Source organism: Urocitellus parryii, chromosome 8, assembly GCF_045843805.1.
Source record: "Urocitellus parryii isolate mUroPar1 chromosome 8, mUroPar1.hap1, whole genome shotgun sequence".
Lineage (NCBI taxonomy): Eukaryota > Metazoa > Chordata > Mammalia > Rodentia > Sciuridae > Urocitellus > Urocitellus parryii.
This window is the reverse complement of record NC_135538.1, coordinates 18,572,407-18,592,852: the sequence shown is the minus strand read 5'-3', so window position 1 is coordinate 18,592,852 and position 20,446 is coordinate 18,572,407. Positions and strand designations below refer to the sequence as shown.

Sequence of the window (20,446 nt, the reverse complement as noted above, 5' to 3'; positions counted from 1 at the left end):
AAGTGCTCTATCACTGAGCCACAACCCCAACCCCTGAATAAGATGAATTTTAAGGTTTAAAAATATGTAAAAAGTAAGCAGAAGGTAATTTATGTAGATTCTGCAAAGTCATTTCATCTTGATGAACTGTGGATTCTGTATTTTTGTAGGGGTAGACTCTGCTGCTTTCTTTTGGTCTGTTTTTCTACTGTGACAGATAGGCTTTCGTTATTCATTATTTACGAGGAATAACTTGATGGCTCATATTCTTAACCTTGAAGTTGTGACCTTGTTATGTGTTTTGTTGGGCCAGTGCCCCACATGAAGCCCTGGGGATGATATGTAGCAGAATGAGATTTTCTGATTGTCAACTTTGCCAGAATCAGATGATTCCCTAAGGAAATGGAGATCCTAAGCAGTCAAAATCAATAGATGTCTAAAATAGAAAATGACATTTTAAATTTAGTTTCTAGAGCTTATTCATCAGTACAATCAATCTACTTATCAACAAGTAAACCAAGATTGGGGAACTTTTATTCTATTAAGAGTCACTAAAGAAAAAATAGAATAAAAGTTTAAGAAAAATTCAAGTTAGGATGAAATATACACAGAATTCTGTTCATCTACTTTTAAGATTCATCTGAAGCATAAAATAAATCCATACTTTAGTTCTTTATAGAATTTAAAATTTTCTCCAGAAAGGACTTACCAGACTTCTTAGCATCCTTAAGTTAGGTTTTTATTTAAAGGCAAAGGATATAATATAGCAAGAGAAAAGAATGCAGATAAGCATTCTGAAACATCCCCTATAAGCAGGCTCCCCATGACACTTACTGACACACAATGGTTATGCTGAGTATCCAAGTACATCCACCAAAATCTGGCTTCTGGATAGTTCCAGGAGAAACTCAGTAAGGCCTTTTAATTGATACATCCAATTTGCCTGTCAGTGCCCTGAGGGTTAACAAGGAAGTTTTAGAACTTGAACACTTCATCAAAAATCCCACCATCCTTAAATCTTAGCTAAGAATCAAAAACCAGATATTCAGATATATCCAGTCCCCAGCTTTAAATCAACTCTGTCTCCATATATATTAAGAGAAGTTCACCCTTCTGTTCCTGTTTCAGACTAATATTATTAACATCAACAGTGTGATTTTCTAGTTTGTCATTGTATTTTTTAGAAAATCATTGTTCAATAGAAATGTAATGTGAACTGCATAGATTAATTTTAATTTATTAGTAATCATATTAAAAACAGTAAAATGAAAGTTAAAATTGATATTATTTATTTTAACTTTTATTTAACCCCCCATATGCAAAAGTATTATTTTGTCATGAAATCCAGCATACAAAATTGAGATATTTCACAGTGTTTTTTGTATTAGGCCTTTGAAATATAGAATACATTCTACAGTCACAGCACATTTTGACTTGGACTAGCCGTATTTCAAGTGCCCAACAACAAAATATGACTGGTGGCAACCATTTTGGACAGCTGCTCTACACTGAAAAAGCAAAACTACAATATAACAACTGTGTCAGTTAGAAAATGTCCTGTGTTCTAATTGGCAATATGAAAAACTTAGTAATTGTTTTTGTCATTGATCTTCATTCTTTTTTTTTTTAAAGTGAATTTTATTTTTATTTTTTATTTATTTTTTTTAATATTGATTTTTTAGTTCTTGGCGGACACAACGTCTTTGTTGGTATGTGGTGCTGAGGATCGAACCCGGGCCGCACGCATGCCAGGCGAGCGCGCTACCGCTTGAGCCACATCCCCAGCCCTTCATTCTTTTTTTTAAACCAATCTTTATATTTATTTAGAAACATTTTACTGAGTATCTCCTATGCACTAGAGATTAAATGCTGGGAGTAGATTGCCCTTAAAGAGTTCATAGTCAAGTGAATGAAAATGATCTATAACTATAACTATAACAATAAGATGTGAAAACAAAGAAATAGTGGTGTTGTTTTGGGTGAAGGGTATAGAAATAGTTCACAAATTCAGGACATAGGAGTGGGGTCTTAAGGAAAGGGGTTCGATAGAAAACAATAGGACAAGGTTGTTTTAGTGAAAAAAATACAAAGTCACAAAGATGTAATCATAAGCAGTGTTTTTGGAAAAGTGTTAGGGTTTAAAATTTGTTTGAGGTAAAAGCAGGAAATGAAAAAAACTGTATATAGGCAAGATTATACATCAAAGTATGCTACAATGTTTGAACTTCATGATGGAAGACTAGTAAATGAGTTTACAGTGAGGAATACACAATTAGTATCTTGGAAAATATCACTTTAAATAGTAGTGCATCAGGTGACCTGAAGGCAGAAGAGGTTGCACAATAACTAAATGCTTACATTAATAAACAGTTAATACTGAAGATTTCAGTTGTGACAGAGGAAATGGGAAGAAATGGAAATTCATGACTGAAATTCTGGAATTAGTAGAGCTCAGACCAGTTCATGTGGCAGAATATCCATTGTGGTTGGTAAGTGGGCATAGGAAAAGGACATTTATAAAACAAAAAGAAATTGTATGTGGATGGCATAAAGGTTTATGTGATTTATTAAGTTAGATTTTATAATTAGTCAGATCTTTTCAGGGACTTGTTAAGGCAGTTCTCAGGTAGAAGAAACACCTTGTTGCTCCGCTGGTCTACAGCACTTAAGTAAAATGACACCTGGTGAATGAAATCTGGTAATTTTCTAAATATTCTTCTATTTATCTATGACTTATAAAATCATATCTAATGCCTTATTACTTGGTTTACAAAATAGTTAGTGTGAGAATACAGATGAATAATCTAATCTTTCTGGACCAGGAGCAGTAATCAGTAACATGTTTTTTAAAACATCTTAGTTGGAAAAGTATCAGAATATGCCAATCTAAAATACTCACTGGTTTCCAAGCAATATTAGCAAAGAATGATAACTAGAAAAACAGCCAAATTTTTTTTTTTTTAATTTATGGAGATAATGAAATTACTAGAATTTTTAACTGGAGAAAAAAGTTTAACTTTAAAGGAACAACAATAAAACTAGCTTTCAACTGTATTACAAGTCTAAATGCTAGAACACAAAGGATCAACATGAAGACTGAGCAAGAAAAAATAATTTTATACCTTGCCAGGTTGTATGCAAGATATGCAAATACTGTCTTGCAAGAGTTCAATAAAAATACCCTTTAATGACCTTCTTAAAAATTGTTCTAGCTACTAAATCACTGAATATTGAAATAAGTTAATGACTTATTTCTGAATAAAAACAAAATTTTCTATAACATAATAATTTTGAAAACAAATGTAAAATTGGGTCTGTGATACCAAATAATAATAAGTGGTAATAAATAATGACAATTATTATTAATTTATTATTATTATTTAGGTACTAGGAATTTAACCTAGGGATACTTTAACACTGAGCTACATCCTTAGCTCTTTTTAATTTTTATTTAGAGATGGCATCTTTGCTTAGGGCCTTACTATAAGTTGCTGGGGTGACCTTGAACTTTTGATCCTTCTGTCTCCACTTACTCAATCTTTGGAATTATAGACATGTGCCACTCATAGTGCCTGGCTTATGAGTCCAAATTATACCAGTCTGACACTTCCATTAGAGCTTTGTAATTTTTTTTTAGAATTTTATTTATACCTTTCTTTTTTCTTATTTTTTTCTCCTACCTCAATAGTCAAGTTTTCCTTCTACATTCCTTTCCAGTCCTTACATCTAATCTACCACTAATCACTTCTTGGTTCTGAAAATTGAGCTTCCTCTTGGACATTCAGGGTCCACTGAAACATCATTTCTTCAGAAGGAAGGAAAGTGATGATCCTAGGATCTTAAATTAAGACAAGATTATATGTTTTACCAACAGATTATAGACATATTTATAAAAGCCATATAGTACAGCTAACATTTCCTATCAATGGGAAAACAATGAAGTCTCAATAAGTAGTGCTTGCAGGTACATAGTTATGTCAAAACTCATTATATACTTAAATTTATGCATTTCCTTGTAGATCTGTTAAAACTCAAAACTATTTTAGTTTTTCAGTCTCTTCACTTGTTGTAGGTTTATTCATATTGTCTATTTCTTTTTGAGTCAATTTTAATAATTTTGTGTTTCTACGCATTTATTCATCTCCTCTAAGGCATCTCATTTGTTGACATGCAGTTGTTCATAGATTTCTTTACAGTTCTTTATCTGGTCCTATGATTTGAGTTTTCTGCCTCTTTTTTTGGTCAGTGTAGCTAAGGGTTTATTTTATTTTATTTTATTTTATTTCAAAGTAGTTCCTGATTTATCTTTTCTTCTTCCTGTTTTTTTTTTTTTTTGTTTATTTGTTTGTTTTTCTTTTTGTGGTATTGGATTGGCCCAGGGTTCTTTACCACTGAACTACTTTCCAGATCATTTTTTTTAGTTGTATAGTACTTTTATTGTATTTATTTTTATGTGGTGCTGAGAATCGAACCCAGTGCCTTGCACATACTAGGTGAGCGCTCTACTGCTGAGCCACAACCCTAGCCCCTTTCCAACCCTTTTTATTTTGAGGCAGGCCCTAACTTGCAGAGGCTGTCCTTAAATTTAGAGTCCTCCTGACTCAGCCTCTCAAGTTTCCAGGATTACTAACATATGTTATAGCACCTAGCACGGTTTTTCTTTTGATGTTTGTCTTTAGCCCATTGTTTATTTAGCAATATGTTGTTTACTTTTCACATATTTTTTAGAATCTCTATTATTTTTCCTGCTAATGATTTCTAATTTCATTCTGTTTTGGTTGAAGAACTTATTTTGTGTATGTTTATCTTTTAAATTTGATTGAGATTTATTTTATGGTCTAATACGCAGTTCGTCCTGAAAATGTTTTGCATGTACATGGGAAAATTATATTCTGTTTCTGTTAGATGAAATGTTCTATAAATGTTTGTTGGCTCTAAGTTGTTTTAAGTTGTTCAAATTTTGTTTCTTTGTTCACCTCCTGTTTGGTTGTCTATACACTATTGTAAGTAAGATATTAAGGTTTCCAACTGTTATTATTATGTCTATTTTCCTTCTTATATTTTAGGCATTTAAATTTCATATATTTTGATGCCATTATTTTTGGTGCTAATTTGTTCATAATTGTTATATCTTTCTGGTATCTTGGACCTTGGCAAAATATTCTCTTAGATTGTTGATGGAAGTATAAACAGGCACATTTCTGGAATACAGTTGTACCCAGATATCCTTTTTCTAGGAATTTATCCCAAGGAAATAATCATTAATTTATTTCCTCATTGAGTGTTTATTGAGTACCCATTATATATCAAAGGGTTTGTGCCACTAGAGACACAACAGGGAAAATATACACTAAAAATTTTTGCTTACCCAGAATTTACATTCTGGTTTGTTAGACAAACTACAACAACAAAAATAAATAAAAATAAAGCAGTGAAATATAAAGTATTTTAGAATAAGTTTTATAGAGGAAAAAATAAAAGTATGAAAGCAAATAAGAAGTGTTAAGGTAGGAGTATGTGTCAGAGATTCCCAAGGCAATTCCCATGATTTGCCAAAAGTATAATAGTGTTGAGAGTAATTATTACTAAAAAAAGAGATAAAGTAGATTTTTGTTTTATTTATTTATTTTTGAGTTTTTTTGTGGTTTCTACAGTGAATATCTAGAAATAGATAACTGAAATCTCAAACATTTTGCAAATGTCAAAAATCAAAATCAAAATTATTTTACAAAATTAGTTATTGACATTTTATAGAGATTTGTGTGTTTTAGTAGCTTTTATACATTATAATGAATGGATTTTACTTAGGAGGATGAATATAAATGAATTTGTTAAAATAGGATTTAATCTTATAGCCTGTTACACCTGGATAAAAATGTAATATAGATTCATTTTTTTTTTAAATTTTGTATTTATTTAGCAAACTGAAGTTCTCTTTTGCTTATCTATAATGAAGAACATTGAGAAGACTATCATTTTTTCATAGTAGAATTTTATTACATAAATGTTATTTTACTTATTTTCAGCAGTGAATTTCAAACTGAATTTTGCCTGATCATTTAAAAGTATCGTATTTTATATTAAATATATCTTTCAAAATCATTTTGAAATGTTTCATGGTGAATTTCATTACATTTCACTTTCATTTCATAAATTGTCAATGCAAGAATTTAGAGTAACGTAGAATTTTAGAATTAAATGTAGGAAAATATATTTTAGGAAAACAGTTAAAGGACGGGAAGAAACCAGAACCATGCAAACCTATCCTCAAGGTGGAGTTCAAAACGACGAGATCTGGGTAAGATTTTACTTCATTACTAATATTCATTGTATCACTTAAATACCATAAAAGTCTATTTTGTCATTATTTTCAAAAGCTTTTTTGGAAGGGTCTAGCCCAGTCTTAGATTTTTATACCTTCTTTATTTAATAAAAGAATTAAAATTAATGACTTTAGGGTAATATTCTTGTGTTCTATTTTTAGTAGTCTTACCATGTATCTTAGAAAATTTGAATTACTTTTCTTGTCCAATGTCATATATTCTCTTACATTATTCTTTGGAATAGTATTGTTTATTTACCAGTAAAAATTGTGAAATAAGCAATGTGTAAAAAATACTCAAAATTTAACCTAGCTGTATTGTGTTAATTATGAAAGTTGTATAGTCTTCAGAAATTAAATCTAATAAGAATATTTGACAATTATGAAAATAAAGAGTTTAATATTAAAGGAAGTTTATCAGTTATATTTGTTGACACTCACTATATGAATTTGATATGAGAAATAGGTGATTTTTACAATTTAAATACACAGAAATCTGTATCAAATATTATATTTAAAAATATAAAGGAAAAAATCTTCTAAAATCTATAGAATTCTATATCTTTTAACTCCCAGAGGAATACTTTCATTTATGTTCTAGTGTGGTTTTATTTACTATATCTGTATAAGAGTAAATTTATTTATTATACTATAGGGGTTCTCAAATTATGGTCCCTGGACCAAGAGCATTAGCTGAGAAATTGTTAGAAATGCGCATTTTCAGAGTTCACACCTCTCCCCAACCTACTGAACAGAAATTGGAGCTTGGAGGCAGGGGCAGCAATCCCTTTTAACTAGAGTTCTACTGCAGGACATCCTAGTGCCATTAACGTTTAGAACTGCTGGTGTATCTGGTGTATTTTTGGTTTATCCGTTTATAAAAACTGGTATTAGAATTGTCACATTCCCTTTTTAATCTTTTCCCCTACTCTAATTCAACTTTGTTCTCTTCTCTTTTGAGAAAAGAACCTAGGCTAAACATACACACACACATACACAGGGAAGATTGGGATTATGTTTTCGTTCATCCTCTCTAGCTATCCCCTGAGATCCAACATATATTCTATGTTCAGACAATAGATTGAATGGACTCTAAAAGACTTAGCACCTATTTAATTGCCTTTGGCCTCCCTATTATGTAACATTTGGTATAGAATTATTTGTCTTCTTTGGCTTCAGTGTCCTCATTTCTATCATACATGTATAATAGGTTCGTTGGTCAAAAGGTGGTTGTGATGAATTAAATGAGATACCTATGTATGTAAAACATATCATATATTGCCTGATATACAATAAACTCTATAAATAGTTGAGAAACCACTTTTTATTAGGATACTTTCTGCCACCAGTTTATTTTTATTTGTCACATGTATCTTACGACAAACAAAATATGAAAAGCATGGTAATAAAAAATAAATAAAAAGAAGAGGAAGGAGGAGGCAAACCATAAAAAATCTATATTTGTGATGCATCAGAAAAACTAACAGTGTTTATTGTCTTCTGAATTCTTATTCATTCATTTTAACAAATATTGATTGACAGCAAAGATTTTTCCCTCTCTGCTCTACCTGTTCCAGTCTCATTTCTGTATATTTACAAATTCTAGGTTTCTTCAGATGGCAGCAATCCTTTTCCTTTTATGGGATTAGAAGTGAAATTTTTTGAAAATGTTTTGTAGGCATTTGTACATATTAGATTAATGGGTTCACCCTCTTGTAATATCTTCTCCACTTTCTCAAGTTCTTTTTTTCACCTGGGATAAGAAATACAGTAAATTAAATTGTTTCTTCTTTTCTTTTACTACATCACCTTTTTCCTTGAAATAGTTTTCCAGATTCTGATGTTGAAATTGCAACTACTCCTTCTTAGCTAAAGCAGGATTACCCTTCATTAAGCCAGCTAGCCATCACTCTCACATTTTCCTCTTATTCCTAGCAAGTGTCTTAGGCAAATGCTAACAAAATGTGTTCTATCAGTTTTTGTTGGCAAGTTACCAAATTTTATAAACTAGCCATCCTTAACACCCCACTTACACATTTTCTTCTATTTGCCTAGAAATCATTCTAGCAGGATGGGTTCTGTCTCCTCCTTTATAGCTCAGCATAAATATTATTACCTTAAGGATGTTCTGACCTCACTGCTAGACTAGGTCCTTCAGTATTGCATGCCTATTAAAGCATGCAATATTTTCTTTTCTAGAGCTTATACATATCATTAATAATGAAGTTATTTTTTGAGTATATGTCTGCCTCATTATAAATTGAGTTTGATAAAACTATAAGACTTACCCATCGTCTCACCTCTAGTTGTCTAGGTTCTAGCATAACATTGCCAAATGGGAAGAATTAGAATGTTAATATAGGTAGGTTTATATAAAGTGTAGTGGTGATGAGTTAGCTGTGAATGATAAATGCATTGAACTCTAGACAGTGGTGAACTGTGACAAAAATAGAACCAAGATGTTATAAAGCTTTTATTTTCTAATGAAGTAATTCAATAAAATATGCATTAGATCTAGAGAGACTAGATTTTCCCTTACATAGGGATTAGTGACAATATAATTAACAATGAGTTTAAAAGAAATTTTATTTATGATATGGAACTAATTCTTTATGTGGCCAGGTCTTAACAAAAAATCAAATGTTAAGTCAATTCTGTTGAAGTCATTTCTTTGAGAAAGCAATGTGGCCTATGTGTAGAATGCCTTGGTGAATAACTATCCATCAGCAGAGCTATGGAAAGTATGCTTTCTGAAGCCAGATCACCTGAATCTGAGTACTGCCTCACTGTTCACATAGTGTGCAATCTGGTACAAACCAACTAAGCTTTCTGTGGCTGTTTCTGGAAAGTGGTAATCATAATACTAACCAACTCCTAGAATTTTCATGAAGTTTAGATAAAGGTATAGAACCATCATAACATGCTGTTTACACATTAGTTGTCTCATGTATCAGATGTTTCAAAACAGCATTTGATTACCTCTGACAAACATCTGAAATGCAGTTATTCTTTCATTTTGCTGACAAAAACAGAGATACAAGTGCCAAGGTTGACTAGACTTCATAATAACTACAGAAATATATTATTCCCTAGATTGAGAACCATCTTAACTGAGAAACACTGATTTACTGCAGTGATTTACCAAAAAAAAAAAAAAAAAGACATCAGATAATGGTGATCCATTAGTGTGTTGTGAGAATAGTTTCATTGGTTATGACCATGAGTTTTTAATTGAGACAGTAAAATAAGAAGTGACAGTGTACTTGCACATCAAGGGTATTTTTTTCATGAAATTTTTGTGCAATTTTTATATCTGTATACTGGATTGTGAAATAAACTTCACTTCTTATTATAGGTCATAATGAAAATATTTGAAAGCCATGCTTTACTAGAAATAATTGAGGTTTTGATATTTATTTTTATTTGTTCTTTTTAGCTATACATGACAGTAGAATCTATTTTGATATATTCTTTTTCCTTTTTTTTTTTTTTACAGTTATAGACAGACACAATGCCTTTATTTTATTTGTTTGTTTTTATTTGGTGCCAAGGATCGAATTCAGTGCTTCACACTGCAAGGCAAATACTCCAACTGAGCTACAACCACAGCCCTATTTTGATATATTTATATAAGCATGGAATATATCTTATTATAATTAAGATACCAGTCTTTGGATATACAGGATGTTGAGATACACTGTGGTGTATTCATATTTGTAAGGAAGGACCTTACATATTACAGATAGAACCTCAATAGGAAAGTTATGTCACATTCATTCCACTCTCTTTCCTATTCCTAACCTCCCCTTCCTTCCCTCTACTCCCCTTTGTCTAATCCATTGAATTTCTATTCTTCCTTTCATCCCTTGTTGTGGGCTACTATCCACATATCGGAGAGAAGTTTTGATCTTTGCTGTTTGGAACTGGCTTATTTCACTTAGCATGAGAGTCTCCGGATCCATTCAGTTACTGGCGAATGTCATAAAGTCATATTTTTTGGCTGAGTAATATTCCATTGTGTATATATACCACAATTTCTTTGTCCATTCATCTGTTGATGTGCATCTAGGTTAGGTTCATAGCTTAGCTATTATGGATTGTGCTGCTACAAAGATTGATATAGTTGCATCACTGCAGTTTGCTGATTTTAACTCCTTTGGATATATATATTGCAGAGTAGGATAACTGGGTCAACTGGTGGTTCCATTTCTCATGTTTTGAGGAATCTCCTTACTGCTTTCCAGACTGCCCTAATTTGCAGTCCCATGAACAGTGTATGAGTACACCCTTTTCCCCACCTCCTCACCAACATTTATCATTGCTTGTATTCCTGATAATTGCCATTCTGACTGGAGTGAGATGAAATCTCAGTGTAGTTTTAATTTGCATTTCTCTAATTGATAAAAGATATTGAACATTTTTTCATATATTTCTTGACCTTTCATAGTTCTTCTTTTGAGGAGTGTTGTTTAGTTACTTTGCCCATTTATTTATTGGGTTATTGGACTGTCAGACTTGATTCAAATCCAGTTCTGTCACTTATTAACTGTATTATCTTCAGCAAGTTGCGTTACTTCAGTGAACCTTTTTCTTTATGTGCACAGGAGTAAAAGAAATAATGTGTTTGGATGATAGGTATTTGATGAATTCTAATTCCTTCCCTTTCTTACTTCTTCGCTTTGTTTTCACTAGTGGACTACATAAGATGTTGTAGACAGGGCCACATTTTGAACAAGAAGCAAGTTGGAGGGGTTCAGATTGTCAAATGGATATTCAGATGAACTCCACTCAGAGTTTTGTGCTACAGAGCATTAGAAGAGTTAGTTTCTCTTCATGTAAGGGTCCGGCGAACGTCGGAGGAAGAGACCACCAAGAAACTGGCTCATGCAATCAGCAAAAGGGGATTTATTGAGAATCCAGCATGCTGGGGCTCCATGCTCACTCAAGAAGGGAGAGCAGCCCAGAGCCCAGAGCAGAGGTTAAGCAGTGCTTAAGTACACTTTTTGGGTAGGGCGGGGGCTTTGTATACATCAGAACAAATCATCATGAGGCGCGGGAAAATTGAACAACAACTCTCAAACTTGATTAATACATTCATTGGCAGGAACAGGTCGGGCGGGGGTGATTGGTCATTCCTAAGGAGGGGAAACATTCAAACTGATTGGTTCAGGCCCTGAATGCCTACGTGCCAAACTGCACAGGGTCCTAGGTTATTAAACAACTAAGTGGTCAGTACCGGGCATTGTCTTAACTGCCTCAGGAATTTCAGGTTCTGTGTGCAGTTCAGAAACTTTACAATACCTAGTCCTTTACATTTTAACTTTGCAGCTTAGAAAGTTTACCCTTTCATTCAGATAGGACCTCCATTCAATCACTACCTTTAGGGTAAGCATCTTTGTCATAGAACCTTAAAGCTAATGTTATCACAGTTAAATATAACAATTTACTCACTTGGAAAATCACACTGAAGAAATTAACTTAAATTAAATTTCTTAAATTTTAGTTTTAATGGAAACCTAAATGTATAGGTGAGTTACCTATATAGAATGTGAAAAAACAGAGTATAATAAAAATCCAGTGTACATTGTTGTTATTCTGATTCTGAAAATTTCTAAATGTCTATTTTAGTATTATTCTGAAACAGAAACACTGAGTTTCTCTTACTGTTTGTAAGGCCTAATACCAAGTTAAAGAATTTTGACACTCTGGAACCAAAAAGCAAAGTCCCTTGTACACAGAGGTGCTTATTTCCCCAGAACACAGGCTTTCTTTTTTATATTTTTTTCCTTTTTAACCGGAGTTTGTTCTTTAATTACTATACCTTTTAACACTTAAGCTGCATTTAACTGTGGATCAGTTACTGTTCTAAGTGCTTTCTTTACACATGCTAATTCCTTGAATTGTAGCAATAGCCCTGTGAAGCAGGTAATACCAGTATCCTCTTAAAGATGAGAAAACTGAAGCAGAGAACGTGAGTAATTTGCCAAACATTATACAGCAAACAAATGGCACAACTCGACTTATAAGACTGTATTCTTACTCATACTGTACTTCTTTTTTAAAATTCATTAAGTCCCAAGTTTTGACTTCTGTGAATATAATAAATATTCAAATATTATTTCAAAAATTACTGTAAGTGGTGCATTTGTTGCTCAAGTTAAGTTTTTGTAGATGTTAAACATCTGGGACAATGCTCTGTGTTCACATTAACCATTATTCTACAAAATCATACTCCTCCCCACAGACACACTTAAATTGCCTGCTAAAACCGCAGATGGTGGAATTGTTCACTTCATTTACAGAAGTATTGACTGTTAAGAACAGTGTACTGGGGCTACAGATTTGGTAATACAGATTCGTTTATATTTTCTTTCTTTTATTATCCATGGAGTCTCTGCTCTGTGTTACCAATCCTTTGCATGAACATTTGTTCTATAGTTACTCTCTGTCCTCCATTCCAATTCTTGCTGAGCCATAGCAACAAGGAGATAAACTCATTTTGATGGCATGCTCATTTCCAGAAACAAAAGTAGATCCCTCTTGGAATTTTATGCCCTTACTGGAGACAAAAATCGCCTCCTATATCTTGAACTGAAGCCTCTTACTTAAAAGGTTTAACTTCTTTCTTTGTAGAAAATGGAACCAAAAAGCAAAAATCCCTTGTACACAAAGGTGCTTATACACAAAGGTACTGTATGCCAGGCATTCTGCTGTATGTTGAATGCATTATCTTTCATAAACCGTATAACAGCACTGTTAAATGGTACTTTCATCATCTCCATTTAGGGATATGTATACTGAGTTTAGAGAGGTGAAGTAACTTGAACTAAAAAGTGCTAAGGCTGGAGTTTGAGTCCAGATTGACTCAGAGGTAGCATGGGTTAGGGATTGAATCATCCTAATGACTGACAAGTCATTCAGTTTGTCAAATCCTGGATTGTCTTTTAAATTTGTTAGTCTATCAGATCATCATGCTAAATTTAATTATAGTCATACTAAATACAGCTAATCACATAATGTGAACTGAAAATGAGAGATCTTTCTTTGCCTCTAACATGTCAGGTAACTTCATGTAACTAGTTCAGTTACTCAGGGTTTGAGAGTTTCTTGTCATTTCCAGGCCATACATTTAAGTTTATGATATGATAACCTTTGCAGTCATTGCATTTTGTCTTATGCTTATTTGGGTCCATCCAAACTAGGATGGACTGATTAGGTACAGCTCTCACTATCCAATCATTTTACATCAGAACATTCCTGCTTTAGCACAGTAACTTTTGGGGGACACCTTATATCCAAACCAAAATAACTTCTTTGAGTCTTTAAACTTTTCATATTTGAAATGTCTCCTTAGTTAATCTTCACACCTGTTTCTTCTCACTTTTACTGTGTCAACTAAAGGGTTTTGATCTTAAGTTGGTTGACTTTTATTTTATCATTTTCTTCAGGGATTGACATACTATAATCCATTCCAGATTTCCCTCTAACATCTTCATTCTTTCAAAACAAGAACATTTTATTCCAGCATTACTTCCCAAACATCAAACCTAACTAGGAGAAGTTCCATGTACTTTCTTGCTTTTCTGGAGGGAGTTGCGGGGGATACTGGCAATTGAACTTAGAGGCATTCAACCACTGAGCCACATCCCCAGTCCTATTTTGTATTTAGTTTAGAGACAGGGTCTCACCGAGTTGCTTAGCATCTTGCCATTGCTGAGGATAGCTTTGAACTGTGATCCTCCTGTCTCAGCCTCTTGAGCCACTGGGTTACAGGTATGTACCACCGCGCTCAGCTGCTTTCTTTTAAGATACCATTCTACTTATATTTCCTTGGCACAACTGTGAAGTCCTCTCTCTGCACCATATAATAAAGTAGAAAATAGCTTTGCAGGTAGTAAATGGTCAAATGAAGAGAACAGGCCACCTCATAAAATGATATTCAGAACTTCTGCTACTTTTTCTTAATCATTTTTGTTTTTCGGGGAACTCTTATAATTTTGCGGTGTAATCCTACATCACTAGAAAACTGTATCTAATAGATTGTTAGTGCCCTCTTTGACATTATAATACCTTGTGTAGAAGTTATATAAGTGTATGCCCAAGATTAGATTTTAAAAAATTTTTATTCTAATTTGTTATATATGACAGCAGAATGCATTACAATTCATATTTTACATATAGAGCACAATTTTTTCATATCCCTGGTTGTATACAAAGTATATTCACTCCATTCATGTCTTCATATGTGTACTTAGGGTAATGATGTCCATCTCATTCCATTATCTTTTTTACCCCTTGCCCCCTCCCTCCCCTTTGCCCTATCTAGAGTTCATCTAATCTTCCCATGCTCCTCCTCCCAACCCCAGTATGAATCATTCTCCTTATATCAGAGAAAACATTCAACATTTGGTTTTTTGGGATTGGCTAACTTCACTTAGCATTATATTCTCCAACTCTATCCATTTACCTGCAAATGCCATCATTTTATTCTCTTTTATTGATGAGTAATATTCCATTGTGTATATATACCACATTTTCTTTACCCATTCATCTAGTGAAGGGCATCTAGATTCGTTCTACAGTTTAGCTATTATTAATTGTGCTGCAATAAACATTGATGTGACTGTGTCCCTCTACTTTGCTGTTTTTAAGACCTTTGTTTAGACCAAGGAGTGTGATAGCAGGATCAAATGGTAGTTGCATTCCCAATTTTCCAAGGAATCTCCATACTGCTTTCTATATTGGCTGTATCATTTTGCAGTGCCACCAGCAATGTGAGTGTGCCTTTTTCCCCACATCCTAGCTAACACCTTTGTTGTTTGTCTTCATAATAGCTGCCATTCTGACTGGAGATGAAATCTTAGAGTAGTTTTGATTTGCATTTCTCTGATTGCCAGAGATGTTGAACATTTTTTTAATATATTTGTTGACTGACAGTATATCACCTTCTGAGAAGTATCTGTTCAGTTCCTTGGTCCCTTGTTGATTGGGTTATTTGTTTTATTGGTGTTTAGCTTTTTGAGTTCTTTATATATCCTAGAGATTAGTGCTGTATCTGATGTGCATGTGGTAAAATTTTGCTCACAAGCTGTAGGCTCTCTACTCACCTAACTGATTATTTCTTTTGCTGAGAAGAAGCTTTTTAGTTTGAATCCATCCCATTTATTAATTTTTGATTTTAATTCTTGCACTGTAGGAGTCTTAACTAAGGAAGTGAGGGATAATGTGATATGATGGGGATTTGGGTCTACATTTTCTTCTATTAGACCCAGGGTCTCTAGTTTAATTCCTAGGTCCTTGATCCACTTTAAGTTTTGTGCATGGTGAGAGACAGGGGTTTAATCTCAAAGATTAGATTTTGTTACTTCTAACAATTTCATGTACTAAGATCCCACCTGTATTTGTATCTGGGGAGTGAAGTCTCTGCTTCCTGATCATCTTGTGAGCCACTTCTCTCCACCATACTATTCCACCATGTTGTTCAGCCTCACTTCAGCTCCAAAGAATGGAGCTGGCTGTCATGGCCTGAGACCTCTGAAACTGTGAACATGCAAATAAACTTTTCCTCCCCTAAAATTGCTCTTGTTGGGTCTTTCAGTCACAACAGTGGAAAAGTTGACTAAAACAACTATTAAATTAAAACTGCTCTTATGTATTTAATTAAATCTAATCATATACAAGTCTATTTGGATATCTTAAATACTACAACTACATTGTGTACTCCAAAATGACTGTTCTTCCTGGAAAGTCAGCATGGTGTGAAAATACAGGTTCAAGTTCAATTTGTATCTGCATGCAAAGCAGCAGTGCTTCATAGGAACTTTACAAATTTACTTTTTGCAGGCAAACACTCAGCTCAGCATTTATGTTTTGGTATATTACCACACACTTGTTTGTGCTTCTGTGTCTAGAAACTACTAATTAACTTAACATAATAGAATAGTGGTTGATAGTCACTTGGTAATGATTCTTTTATTTCTGAAATCCTAAAATAGAATTATCCCCTTCTACAGTTGTCCAATTTGTCAATTTATCAAAAGAGACAGCTTTACTTAAGCATAATTTTTATTTTCAAAATTGTCACTTTTTTCTTAAGTTCTTCAAATGTCTTTTGCTTATGTTACCTCTGTTTATTCATCCTAATTTTCCTAGTACTGAATTTCATTCTGAGCTTTCCTATAATCTTTTCTTTTAGACCTGTGCCTTCATGATCTGTATTGATTCTCTGGCATATTGTTAAAACTCTATTGTTCAAACTAATCTAAGAACACTTTTCCCTTCATTATTCATCTTATTCACTTATTTTCCATCTTTCTCCAAAAAAGTGTTCCCTTTTGGTCTGTACATAGACTGAATAACTTAGTAAATACTCACTAATTGTCCTTTACTTTTACCTGACTGTGGTATATGTTAATATAAGTTTATATGATTTAGATTGTGTTTTTCTAGAGGCAGAGATCAAATCCATATAAAACAGGGTCTGCACTAAGTGATTTTGGAAACTGTATTCTTATAAATGAGCTCCGAAATCATATTTGAAACACTGTGAAGACCATATATATAGTCCATTTAATCAGAAAATAATTTTATATGACAAAGACTACATTAGAGCTTTTACTTTTATGTTTTCTAAACAGTGCCTAATTGTTAAAACAATTAAACTATTGATACAAAAAGAACCCAAAGTAATGGACTGATATTAATTAATGTTGTATTCCTATGAATTAGAAGATATGAATGACTCACTGAATTAGTATCTCCAAAGGATACATTGTATTATATGATGTGAATATTAATTGAAGTTGCTAATAATGCAACCAGTGTTATTAAAAGTTTTTAAGTATTGGAAGGCTGACACACTCAATGTGTGGATAAGTTTTCCACAATTCTTATTTTTACTTGAAAGCCTAGATTTTATCACTGTAACAAATGTCAGTTTGGGGGTTTATTTTTAATGACAGACTCAACTTATTCATTTTTGAGAAAATGTCGGTTACCCACGCCTAAATAATGACTGTCTAACAAATCATTTTTTTTCCAAGGAAAAATAATAGTAGTTAGTTCATTGGATTCAGCCAAATCATTGCACAAGTGCCATTCTCTAAATATGTTTAACTGCGTATACAAAAGTGTAGTCACATTAATCAGTGGCATTTTAAAGTGTTTATTAAGGTGAGCCTCTTTAATCTGTGGCAGTGCAGAATACAATGCCTAGTTTAGTTAGGTACCTCTGCTTTGATTCATGTTGACATGCCAGTATTTTTTATCTACCTTCTATTACTTTTGGCCATAATTACAGGTCAAGAAATGTCTTACTCTTGTAATGAAAATGTTTTGCCCTCACAGACTTCTGGGAAATATCCTGGCAATCTGTAGAGATCTCATAGATCTTTTAAGCATTGCTGTAGCATACTGCAGAGCAATAAGAGGCTATGCAAAATTAAATATATTGAGATTCCAATATTTTTATTCCTAAAAGGATATGAATTAGGGCCCATTGCTATTAACAATTTAATTTAGCACAATGGAAATTATATTGACAAAACATTTAATATAAGGTTATATTAAAATTTTAACATTTTATTCAAATGCTATATATGTTAATCCATTCTACCAAAGTTATTTTAATATTACTTTAAAATTAGTCTTTAAATGAATAGGAACTTGCCTAAACATATCAGGTTCCTTTATTTTTTTCCCCCCAAACCAAAATTCTTTTATCTGTGTTAATGAAAGAATATTAGGGTTGATAACTAGGAAACATGTTTTGAAGATATAGCTACAGTATTCTACATGAACTTCCTAAAATTGATAGAGGTGCAGAGCTGAACTAGAAAGATACTGAAATATCATCATCACACAAGTACCATATTAGGTACTTTTTGAAAATGTATTTTGTACTGAGCACTCTAATAAATATAGCATTTAATCTTCACAGTCTTTGAAGTGCTTATCAGTTAAGAGAAAGCTGATGGACTGACCATTAAAACAAGTTGTTCAGCTAGGCCTGGTGGTGCACACCTGTAATCCCAGCTGCTCGGAAGACTGAGGCAGGAAGATTGCAAGTTCAAAGCCAGCCTCAGAATCTTAGTGAGGCCCTAAGTAAGTTATTGAGACTCTGTCTCTAAATAAAATAAAAAAAAAAGGGTTTGGGGATGTGGCTCAGTGGTTGAGCGCCCCGATTCACTCCCCAGTATTGGGGGAAAAAAAAAAAACAAGAGAGAGAGACAGATACCAAGTTTATTTCTTCCCAGTTGTATTCTCCATGCCACACTCCATTTTCATAATGGTTTCTTCTGCTAACCTGTTATTACCCCCTTTCAGCTCAAAACAGACCTTGAAGAATACTTGTCATAACTAAGCAGTACTCTATTTTTGTCAAAGAATTGTCCTTGGTATCAGCCTACCGACCCAGGTACTCCCAGCTAAAAAGGTATATTAAAAAGATATATAGTTTCAGAGTGAACTCCACAGAGCATGAAGGGACTATGGGGCCTTGCAGTAAGATCCTCGGTTACATTTTCATTACCCATACCACTTCATAAGGATGGTTAAGTCAGGTCATATTAGATTATTAGAAAGCTTAGTTTTTGTGTCCTAGACTAGTGGTGCTCGAAGTGTGGCCTGTGAACAGCTCCTATCTTCTAACTGGTCTGAGATAAAATACATATAGAAATCAAGATTGAAAGTGTAGAAACTTGAATGTTGTCTAAAATTGTTGCAACATTTACATGCACATTCAGTTTGTGTGTGTGTGTGTATTTATTTGTTTTACAAAGGCATTGATTTGTGATGAACTGAAAATTTTAAGAAGTAGTTCTTGACCATAGAGTTTGCAAAGTCATGTTCAGAAGTATAACATTACATGATTAGGAGAGTACTTTTAATTCATCTCCTGATGTTTTAAATTTTATTTTATTCTTCTTGGCTCTTAGAATCAGTGTTTTTTTAAGTCTGTTTTTTTTTTATTATTGCATTTTGATTTGATAACTCAAAAAGCCTAGTAAAAAGAATGTATTAATATTTTTTAGTATGCTCCACAAGTTTGGTTTTTATTTAGACCATGTGTGTGAGTCAGTTTTCCATCACTGTAACATAATACCTGAGTTATTGGTTCATGTTTTTGGAGGTTTCAGTCTGGTCAATTGGCATGTTGGGCCTGTGGTAAAATAGCACATCATGGTGGGAGTGTATGGCAGAGGAAACTGCTCACCCAATAGCAGCCTGGAAGCAGAGAGAGAGAGAGAGACAGATACCAAGTTCAAGTATTCCCTTTAAAGGCAAGCCCCCTGTGGCCTCATTTCTTCCCAGTAGGCCCCACCTCTTAAAAACTCTACCATCTCCCTATAATGCCACAGCCTGGAAACCAAGCCTTTCAACCTCTTTGGAGCCAGTTAACTAAACCATAGCATCATGTCTGTACATGAGTCTACTACAATTGGCATATGATTAGCTTAATCTAAATTTTTAGTTTTTGTGAAAAAATAGACAATAAATACAAGGGCATGGATCTCCATTAGAACATTCAAATTAAATGTTGATAATTTTCATTAGAAATTTGAAGTAATGAGACTCTTAAAAATTTGATATAGAACTTTAAAAAATGAAGTGGTTACTCATTTAATAAATATGTGTGTCTTTGGGTATTGTGATAAGCACTGGAATTAGAGTGGTAAAGTTTAGGTATTAGTTACCAGTTAGCTTACAAGAGCTAAGGTTCATAAAATTGCACTCATTCAACATTTAATATTTCTCTGAAAGAGAATTGTATCTTTCCATTTGAAAGAAATTGTTGAAGATTTGTAAGAGTAGTAATGTAAACAATGAGTGATGTAGACAATGACATATGATATTAACAACTTAGAGCTTAATCTCTAACTTTTAATATATGTAGAGATAGTGAATAATACATGTAGGGATAGTGATTATACAGAGAGCGTATCAAAATACAGTTGTAGTTACATTTCAAACTACCTTGGTCAGTATTTCTCAAATCTAGCACTATGTTGGAATCACCTGAGATTCTGGGCCCCAGGTTGCAGTATTTCTAGTTCACTAAGTCTATGACCAGCTCAGCTATAGGATTAGTGGTATTTCAGATGTCTGTTTGACAAACATTCTACTATTTTGTCACCTAGCCAGAGC

At 33.2% G+C, this 20,446-nt stretch overlaps 1 protein-coding gene across 1 annotated transcript in view; it reads left to right on the top strand.

The window, feature by feature from the left end:
• Stxbp5 (syntaxin binding protein 5) overlaps positions 1-20,446 on the top strand; it is a 165,875-nt gene that overhangs the window by 64,977 nt on the left and 80,452 nt on the right. Inside the window, exon 10 of the mRNA XM_077802187.1 lies at positions 6,199-6,277. Coding sequence (XP_077658313.1) covers positions 6,199-6,277 — 79 coding nt within the window. The remainder of the gene's footprint in view (positions 1-6,198; positions 6,278-20,446) is intronic.